At 40.7% G+C, this 10,635-nt stretch overlaps 1 protein-coding gene across 1 annotated transcript in view; it reads left to right on the top strand.

Moving 5' to 3' along the window:
* Nucleotides 1–227: 227 nt before the first annotated feature.
* Nucleotides 228–10,635, top strand: part of Gabrr3 (gamma-aminobutyric acid type A receptor subunit rho3) — a 52,450-nt gene continuing 42,042 nt past the window's right edge. Inside the window, exon 1 of the mRNA NM_138897.2 lies at nucleotides 228–538. Coding sequence (NP_620252.1) covers nucleotides 423–538 — 116 coding nt within the window. The 5' untranslated portion in view covers nucleotides 228–422. The remainder of the gene's footprint in view (nucleotides 539–10,635) is intronic.

Here is a 10,635-nt window from a genome sequence, read left to right as displayed (position 1 = left end):
AATTAATCATCTTTCTCTCATTAAGCATATTATTTTAGAGTCATTACATATATTCAAATTGTATTGCACTGGATTAAGAGGATTAGGGCCCAACCTAGCTTCTTTGTCTGCTGGGGACAGCAGCTGAGAGTTTATTGAGTGGGGAATCAAGCATCATATCAAGAACCGTCCCTGGAAAGAGGGCAAACAGAAAGCGTTGCCTTATTTTCTGAACATTGCCAATGAGACAAAGAGACACAGCCCGTGAGTGATGCCAGTCTACTTAATCTACAAAAACAACGGGCAGCACTGAGGGCAGCGTCTGCTTGTTTCTTCTTAGTTCATTTTCGTGACATGATATTTATTTTGTGAAAGACGCGTGGTCAGGAAACCTCAGTAGCTGTGTTGGTGGCATCTCCCAGCATTCCTTCCTTCTGGAAGACATGGTCCTGGCTTTTTGGTTGGCCTTCTTCACCTACACCTGGATCACACTGATGCTGGATGCTTCTGCCGTCAAGGAACCCCACCAGCAATGCCTCTCTTCACCGAAACAAACCCGGTAAGATATAGAAACAGAGTCATCAGTGATTTCCCAGTCTCCCTCAATAGCCACCTCGGACGGACCCTCTGCTAATCTAGAAATGTCTCTTTAAGGGAAGCTCGTCTTTGTCGAAGTACCTGTGTCTGGAATAGCACTGACCCATCAGAAGAAAACGTTTGAGGTTAACACCTGCAAGTATGGGATCTTCCATGTCCGACATTGTTTATTTAGTTATATTTATTTGGGGAGTGTATAGTTAAATGTTCACATATGCACCATCTTTCAGGAAGTGTATTTTTCCAATGCACTTATTATGAGTAATGATGCTTGTTTACAATTTCTCTAAATTTTGAATGAGTAGTTTAAGAAACAACTTTTCATGTGAATTTTGTGGAGGGAAGCTTGGTTTTGTATATCGAAGAGATGGTGTAAGAAAGCATTAAGACCATTTGTTAACTGTTGAAAATAGTCTCATAAATTTTTTTAAATCTAATCTTTTATTCAGTCCAGACTTTCCCAAGATCAAATTATCATTATTGTTATTTTTCACATCAATAACATGAGATGCCTGGATATATGCATCAATGGCTATATACTCAATGGCTATGCATTACAATAACCAAGGCTTCACAACTTGACTGGGGCTTTCCAGGTTTCCCTGAGAATTCCCCAACTTCCCCAGTGGACAAATGAGTGACTCTTCAACCCAAAGAACGAGCTTGTTAATGTCTTCCTCTGTTATAAGATCTCTCAAAAGACCTCCTCTGTGAAGTAACAGATGTTTGACAGATTGCCCTTAAAGTCTCGAATATTCATGAAACACTCATCACTGGATCAGGAGAAAGAACACAAACATTTAACCAACAATAAATACCTTTAGAATACTGATTCCTGGTCTGCTTTGTACTCTTTAAATATATTTTTAATGGAAATAGAATTACATCATTTTCCTCCCCTTTCTCCCTCCAGCTCCCTACCCTCAATGCCCCACACACTCTCTGGTTGATAGCCCCTTTTTTCTTTCAGTGTAATTGTTATACAAACACACACATGCACACATAAGAATACACATATTTGCACACACAAATATACAAATTCAACCATGTTGAGTCCATCTCTGTTGTCTGTGTGCATGTGGTTTTAGGGCTTACCAATCTACATTGGACAGCCAATAAGGGAGCTCCTCCCTAGGAGAGGCTAGTTCCCCTCCCAGCAGCCATTAGTCTCTTTTAGCTCTTTGTTTAGGAGTGGGACCTCATGAGGTCTTCCACTTTAACACATCCATTGATATTGCCGTTGTTCCAGTCTTGTCTGTGTAGCCATTTCTAGTAGAGGCTGTTTCACAGCAGACTTCCTGGTATTTAGTTCCTACAATCCTTCCACCTATGAATCATGACATGACAAAAATGTCCAACAAAGCAAGTGCAGGTAAAGGTATGGTAAATGTCACTCACATGGTGGTGCCAACTAATAGCTCTCTGGGATGTAAAGGTCCATTCAGCAGGAAAGAAATCATGCCTGCTACTGAAGACCTAGCCAACAGAATGGAGAGGAAACAAGATCCTGTTGAGTTTAACTCTTTTCCTCTCTAAGAAATTAAGCATGGGAATATTTGGTGAATGTAAGACTATGCCAGATTATATGTGATTTTTGGTTCAGGTCTGTTTGTTGTTTGTTTGTTTAAAATTGCTTCCAACATTCATGTCGTTTATTTCATAATAAATGTCAAATACTATCTACCACTTAAAGCAATAGATTTTTTTCTGGCTGATCCGTAGATGCTTAGAGAAGGAAAAGGTAAATCATAAGAGCTATTCCATACTACTTGTCCACATCCATGGCACAGTATCTACAGAATAAAAAAAAAAAAATCATGCAACTAGTATCATGATTCGCTCACATCAGTAGAAGGGAGTTACATGCCCTGGGTGCTCACAAGATCAGCCCTCTCAAAAATCAGTGAAGAAAGGGGGTGATCAAAAGCTGCCTCTGAACCCTTGGCTATCAATAGATTCTAGGAGAGAAGGAATCACTGTATTTTGTTTGGTAGCCTCTTTCTCAGCAGCCAACAGATAACTCCAAACATGTGGTCACAGAGACAGTCTGGTTAATCTCAGTGGGTTGCAAAACAAAACAAACAAGAGAGAAATGTGTTTGTACTGTGGGGAGTAAACATTGGGGGGTAGGGGAGATAAAAGTAGTTAGTGTGCAAGATGTGCGTGTATGATGATGTTGTGAATGACAGCTATACTGACCACTTATTACGTCATTTTCCTTTTTTAAGTCAACAGTGAGCACAAAATCTTTCTGGTAAGGAGGGAACTTTTCCCTTAAGTTAAATGCCTCTTCTTTGCTTTTAAAAGAGAAAATTAAAAGGTTGTGTAGGTCAGGTTTCCTCTATAGGAAATCCTGGGGTTTCTGCTGTCTGAGATCCAAACGTTTATTTTCCAGTTTTCTGTGAACTAACTGAAGAACCCTCCAGGCCACAAGCCAGAAGATGATTCATTAAAATTTCTAGGTGCTGCTTTCGTGCTGCAGTGAACAATTCCCTAGGGCACCAGAGACTGTGTAAGCCACCAACCTGGTTCAAAGCAGCGATTCATGATAGAACAGGGCGCTTTCCCTGAGCAAACACAGTCACCCAAGAGCCCGTTTTTATACTGCTGTCAGCACTGTAAGCTTGTTCCAGAGAAGTGGGACAGGCGTCTCCATACTTGTGTTGTAAATACACCTCGCCGTGTCCTTGGTGCAATGCCAAACCTGATTACCCACAACAAGTAATGGTGTTACTGATCGATAAGCTACCCCTTAGAATGCAAGAAAACCAGCAGAGTGGAGACGAAAGGAAGACGTAGTCTTTGTTTGAAAATCACACACTTCACACACACCCCTTTGCATTTATAGTAATTATTCTGAGCCCAGCTTTCACAGCAGTCAGGCTTCTATAGTATATTAATCACGCTATCTATTTTCATTCAGATTATAAGTTTGCTTTCCGTCCAAAGATATAAGTGCAACATGTAAACAAAGTTTGTTACTCTAATATCCCCCTTATGTCTAAGAGAGAGAGAGTGAATTTTGGAAAAGAATATGGAATAAGAAGCATTCAGCAAGTGAAAATGTCTTTTGTTGCTTGGGAAAGACATCTGGTTCTACCGTAATCGTGTTGTCCTCAGGCTGTTTGGGCTTATTGTGACTCTGTGGCAGAACTTAGTAATTACTAAACTATCCTACAATAGGTCTGTAGACACTGTATCATAGTATCTATTTTTTGTTTATTTCATTTATGTATGCATACTTTAACTGTAACTTGTTTAAATGTAAGATTTTATAAGCTAATCTTTTGTAAGTTTACTCTTTTTTTTCTTTCAAGCAAATACTTTATTATTTACATCCTTCTTAAATCCTCTCTCTGATATTTTCATTTCTCCATCTTAAGTGATTTAGCTAATTTGTAACTTTCTTCCCATCTTTATTAACTTGGGTATTTCTTATTTACATTTCGATTGTTATTCCCTTTCCCGGTTTCTGGGCCAACATCCCCCTAACCCCTTCTCCTCCCCTTCTCTATGGGTGTTCCCCTCGCCATTACCGCCCTCCCCCCAACAATCACATTCACTGGGGGTTCAGTCTTGGCAGGATCAAGGTCTTCCCCTTCCACTGGTGCTCTTTTTTTTATTTTCTTTCTTTATTAACTTGAGTATTTCTTATTTACATTTCGATTGTTATTCCCTTTCCCGGTTTCCAGTCCAACATCCCCTAACCCCTCCCGTTCTATATGGCTGTTCCCCTCCCCATCCTCCCCCCACTATCGCCCTCCCCCCAACAATCACGTTCACTGGGGCTTCAGTCTTAGCAGGACCCAGGGCTTCCCCTTCCACTGGTGCTCTTACTAGGATATTCATTGCTACCTATGAGGTCAGAGTCCAGGGTCAGTCCATGTATAGTCTTTAGGTAGTGGCTTAGTCCCTGGAAGCTCTGGTTGCTTGGCATTGTTGTTCATATGGGGTCTCGAGCTCCTTCAAGCTCTTCCAGTCTCTATTTTTTTTTTTTTTAACTTGTTCACTTTATGTCCTACTCACTGAGAAGGCTCCCAGTCATCCCCTCCCACAATCCTTCTCCCTTTTCCCCCTCCTGTTCTCCTCTGAGCAGTTGGATTCCCCTGGGTATCCCCCCAACCCTGGCTCCTCAAGCCTTTATGAGCTAATCTTAATAGGATTTTATTTTATAGAAAGCACATTAGTCTTCTGGAAACTATACAGTTGGCTCTTGTTAACTGTTCAGAACAAATTCTAGCACAGATCTGTATAATCTATAAATTATTCCAAAAGCTTCAGCCAGTGTGCATTCCTTCGCCATTCTAGTTCAAGCCCAGCACTGGTGTGAAAGTCATCCAATACGGTTGTGGAAACATGAGCACGATTTGCAGATTTATGATCTTTTTCAAACAAGACAGGAACTCCAAGTTTCATATTAAATGTTGTAACTTACAGAGCTCTGTGAGCTCCAAATAATGTCTACAGACCAACATCAACGTTGGTCCAGTTTCCTAATAATTATGAAGGAGTTTGAACCCTCAGCACTGAGCTCATGACCTGGTAAAGACCCATGAAGGGTACAGTAGCTGCTCTGTCTCTAGCAGAGCACGCTCTCTGGCTGGCTCAGGAACAAAAATCTGCACACATGTTTCCTTTATAGGCAAAAGATACTAAGAACGGTCTGTCAGCCATGGTTCTGGATGGAGTTCAGGTGTATAGGAGCTGTTCAGGCAAGGCCACCGGGATCTTCTCATCCTCCCTAAGGCTTCTCATAGCATCAGGGACCAAGAAATAAACATTGGACCCCCTATTAGGAAGGTTTTCTTATTGATCAAACATGGGGCAAATGATTTCCCTGCTATTTTACTGTATCATGAATTTGTATCGATACATACAGATTTTACATTTTTTAAAATAAAAAGTAGTGGTGTGATGTATTGTACTGGGTGAATTTTGATCTGGGCTTCTGAGTTCCCTTCTGATAGAGCTTGAATAAGAAAGTGGCCATCCTGAGTGACACCAGTCAACCCTCATCAGAGAAGCTTCTTCTTGTAGTAAATGGTAATAAACACAGAAATCCACAACTGAACACTGTGCAGAGAGCGAGAAACTTTGGAGCACTCAGTCCTAAATGGGATGTCTTAATCGAAGCCTTCAGTCAAAGCTCAGGAATCCATGAGGAAGAGAGGCCAGAAGAACAATTTAAGAGCCAGAGATGGTGGAAGAATCCAAGGAAGGAGGACAAGTGTACAAGGAACTCATAGAGACTGTAACAACACACATGAGACCCGAACAAGTTCAAGCTAGATGGCAAGTGGGCACAAGTCCCACCCCTAACCAGGAAGCTATTGGAGATTGATACCTTCTGGGAAAGACAAAAGTTAATTTTCTCCAATAGAGTATCACAGGTTATATAAACTACACCCCAGGACAGGCCTCATGCTCAAGAGAAGTTGGCCAACACAGAATCAACTCCATGTTTATTTGGGTACTTTTGTCATTGTTATTGTTATGGTTTGGTGGTTTGCGGGTCTTTGGGGGGTGGATTTGGGGAGGGTTGTTTTGTTTATCTTTTGTTTGGAAGAATTTTTTGAGAGAACGTGAAGTTGGGTGGGAAGGGCTGAGAAGGTCTGGAAGGACTTGGGGAGAGAGCAGAATATAACCAAAATATGTTATTTGAATTTAAATGAGAATATTAAGGGAAAATTGCATTGACAAGAAAACATATTTCTAGAATGACAAGAACAGGTGACCTCTAGAGTGACTCTAGAATATGAATGGAATGTAGAAGTTTCTATGTTCACTTTTACTGTCAATAGGACAAAATGGCAGCCAACAGATTGGAAAAAGATCTTTACCAATCCTACATCCAATAGAGGGTTAATATCCAATATATACAAAGAACTCAAGAAGTTAGACTCCAGAGAACCAAATAACCCTATTAAAAATGGGGTACAGAGCTAAAAAGAAGAATTCTCAACTGAGGAATCTCAAACGGCTGAGAAGTACCTAAAGAAATGTTCAACATCCTTAATCATCAGGGAAATGCAAATCAAAACAAACCTGAGATTCCACCTCACACCAGTCAGAATGGTTAAGATAAAAAACTCAGGTGACAGCAGATGCTGGAGAAAGAGGAACACTCCTCCATTGTTGGTGGGATTGCAGACTGGTACAACCACTCTGGAAATCAGTCTGGAGGTTCCTCAGAAAATTTGCATTATGAATCTTTAAGGGTACACGTAACGTATCTGAGGGGGATGTCATCATGTGTAATCTCTAAACAACTTCAGGATTCCATTTTTATGACCTCCTTATTAAGGTAGATTATCTTGAAGTCGTCACAAACTCCCCCATCACCTCTTTTTGACAAAGTACAGGCACCCCTCTCTCCCAATCTCGCTGTGTGCTTGTGGCACACCAGAACTTCCTGAGCACAAAGAGACAGTTATGAATATTGAGGATGAGACAGTGAAGGATTCCAAGTCCTTTCCCACTGGCTTGCTTCCTATCTCCTTCTTTCAACAAAATCAAAGGAAGAACCTGGTTAATGTATTGGTTTATAAATCACTAAAAATGATTATGGTTATTTGGTCACACCATGGCTTTTAAAATATGTCAGAAGTAACGTAAATAATTCAGTTACATTTTTCAAATAATACAAAAATTTTTCTTGAAATTCAATATACGTATGCATACATGAACAAAATTCAGTATTTTCATCTAAAAAGTAAAAAAAGGGAATTATGAAAAACTCAGTTTTCCATTTCTTTTTCCTTTTTTTTTTGTATTTTGTTGTTATTGTTGTTTGTTTTTGTGTTTTAGACAGGATTTTTCTGTATAGCTCTGGCTATCACTGTGTAGATGAGGCTGTCCTTGAACTCAGAGATCCACCTAGCTCTGCCTCCCAAGTGCTGGGATTAAAGGTGTGGACCACCACTGCCCAGCTCCATTTCTTGAAACATAAAATAACTGGAGAAAATATACCTCCCAAAATGTACTGTCATTTAATTACCAATTTCATCTTTACTAAAATTTTATTCTTAAATTTAATAGGAATCAACATTTTATAAATTATTTAGTTCTATTTGTAATGGCAATATAAAATTTAAAAGTTAATATTAATGTACATACATATTTTCTTCCCCAAAATATTTCCATGATGGGTAATACAAATCTTTGAAGGAAATAATAGAAATACAAGTTCTACGAAAATAATTAATATGAATATTCTGATATTTTAGAGAATTTACTTACATATTCTTAAATACTTAACATAGGTATTTAAGTTCATATGATACATTTAAAGGAAGAATGCTATTCGAAATCACCAATATCTAAATATTTTTAAATGTATGATGAACAATTATAGAGGTTATTTATATTTGTTGGGGAATTTTATTTTATAATTTTTATGTGTTTGTATCTGTTTGTGTGTGTCTGTGTGTGTGTGTATCTGTCGGTGTCTGTGTCTGTGTCTGTGTGTGTCTGTGTGTGTGTGCGCGTATGTGTCTGTCTGTCTGTCTGTCCGTATGTGTGTCTGTGTGTGTCTGTGTGTGTGTATGTGTGTGTATGTGTGTAGGTGTGTGCGTGTGTGTCTGTCTGTCTGTCCGTATGTGTGTCTGTGTGTGTCTGTGTGTGTGTATGTGTGTAGATGTGTAGGTGTGTGCGTGTGTGTCTGTCTGTCTGTCCATATGTGTGTCTGTGTGTGTCTGTGTCTGTGTGTGTGTCTGTATGTCTGTGTCTGTGTGTGTGTCTGTGTGTCTGTGTGTCTGTGATGTGTGTGCGTGTGTGTCTCTGTCTGTCCGTGTCTGTGTCTGTGTCTGTGTGTGTGTGTGTCTGTGTGTGTGTGTGTGTGTGTGTGTGTGTGTGTGTGTATGGATGTAGGTTTGTGAATGCAGTTGCCTATGGAACTAGAGGTGCCAGTTTCTTGCAGTAAAAGTTACAGGTGGGCCTGAGTCCACCAATGTGGGGGCTGGGAACCAAACTCCTATCCTTTGCATGGCTGTAACCATTCCTACCCACTGAGCCATCTCTCCAGCTCTTCTAAGTATTTGTTAAAATATGTATGGTACAGTAATAGATTTCTAAAATTTGTTTCAAGGGGAGAGCCACAAGCCTCTCTTGGCAAAGCAGGTAAGATAAAAGGAAATGAGGATGAGATAACCATGGACCACTGCAGGTCCGGTGAGAGGAGGCCCGTGCCCCACTGCGGCCAAGCCAGCAGTCACAGGAGGCCTGTGCTCAGCACTCTAGAAGTTCTTCACTCAAAATATCTGTACTTCAGTCTCCTGCAGGGAAAGCTTCTGACAAGGCACATTTGCTGCATAGCATACAATTGTATCAAAAATATTATTCCCAAAGGAGAAATTTTTGTAAATTCCCCCATTACATCGACTCTCTTTTTTTCAGGAAAACAAGTAGCTAGCCAGATAGTACCAACAACAAGTGCTGTTTTCTACAGAAACAAGTTATCCTGAAAAGCTGTTGCAAAATTTCATACCCCAAACCTACTGAGTCAGCAGACACTGTGGGCAGAGGACCAGAAAACCAGAAGATGGGGACACATGCCAATGAGATCATATTTACCAAACACCTGGGCTGATATCTTGGACACAGTAGGCATTGTTTGAAAGTTACCTCTTGTTATTTGTCATTTATTCTTATATACGTGTGTGTGTGTGTGTGTGTGTGTGTGTGTGTGTGTGTGTGTGTGCGGGGGTGAGGAGGTAGGGGTGGGAGTATTTGCATGAGTGCATGTGTATATACATGTATGTGGAAGTCAGTGGTCAAACTCAGGTCAGGTATGGTTCTTCAGGAGTTGTCACTTTGGGTCTTGAAACGCGAACCTGGGCTCACCAGTTAGGCCACTGGAAGACAAGCAAGGTTCAGGGATCCTCCTATCTATGTCTTTGATTCCACTATGATTCACTTTGGGGGAAAGGTATAGAAAATCTAGGTTCTACACTTACTCAAGAAGTATGTACTTTATGACTGTGTATCTCCCCAGACCCCAACCATTATTTTTTTAATAAATGTTAATCCCATCTCCTCAGAAGATGTTCCCTAGTTTATTGTAGCTCCTTGTGAGAAAATATTCAACGTGCTCTGTTATTCATAGGCTATAATGGCTTAAAATATTTAAGTTCAAATTCATTGCCTTCTATGCAAAAGAGATTCCTTTTCTTAAATTATCCATTCATATTAGTAGAAAGAGAATACATCTCTAAACCCCTGAAGATTCACCCAGAAGCAACTCTGTAGAGAAATCACTGGACCATCTCACAAACCCTAGTATGTCTCTTCAGTCAGCTGCTTCAGAACCTGAAATTCTCCAAGTCAAAGTCATTTTCTAGAGTCAAGAAAATGCCTCTGGGGCCAGTGAGGCAACTCAGTGGATATCACTGAGGGTGAGGACCGTGGTTCAATCCCCAAGACCCACATGATAGAAGGGGACAAGAGAGTTAAGCAAGTTGTCTTCTGACCTATACAAGAGTGTTATGGGAGGTCCATGTAGGCACATACGCTCGTTCGTACATGTGCGCGAACACACACACACACACACACACACACACACACACACACACACACCCCTAATGTAGCAAGAAAAAAAAAACATTAAGTAAATTGCTTCCAGAACTGTTTTGTTAAAATCTGCATCCGTGTTCCTAAGAAATGGTGCCTCAAGAGAAAAAAAGAAGTCCCATTGTCCAAATGAGCCCACGTTCACAAATCCCAGAGGGACAAGACTTTGCTTCCAAGTCAGGAGCTTCCGATGCTGCCTTTGACCTACAGAAGGAAGGTGAAAATGGACTTAGCCTGTTTCACCACTGGCTTTGCCCAGTACCAACAAGCCATGAGTCGTACACCCACAACCTGCAGTAGGGTGTGACTGCGACCTCGTCCTGTCTGCACCCTCTCTGCTTATTCTGGCTCTGAAAGCCCTGCTTTCATCGCTTTACATTTTTGTGATGTTTTTACTTGTTTGCTGCTTTAATGCAGAGACTGAAAGGTCTCCAGGTGTGGTCCTCATCCCCAGGATGCTTCCTGAGGTGCTTCCGTAGCTGATAAGGGTGT

Source organism: Rattus norvegicus, chromosome 11 (genome assembly GCF_036323735.1).
Source record: "Rattus norvegicus strain BN/NHsdMcwi chromosome 11, GRCr8, whole genome shotgun sequence".
NCBI lineage: Eukaryota > Metazoa > Chordata > Mammalia > Rodentia > Muridae > Rattus > Rattus norvegicus.
This window is presented reverse-complemented; position numbering and strand designations above follow the sequence as displayed.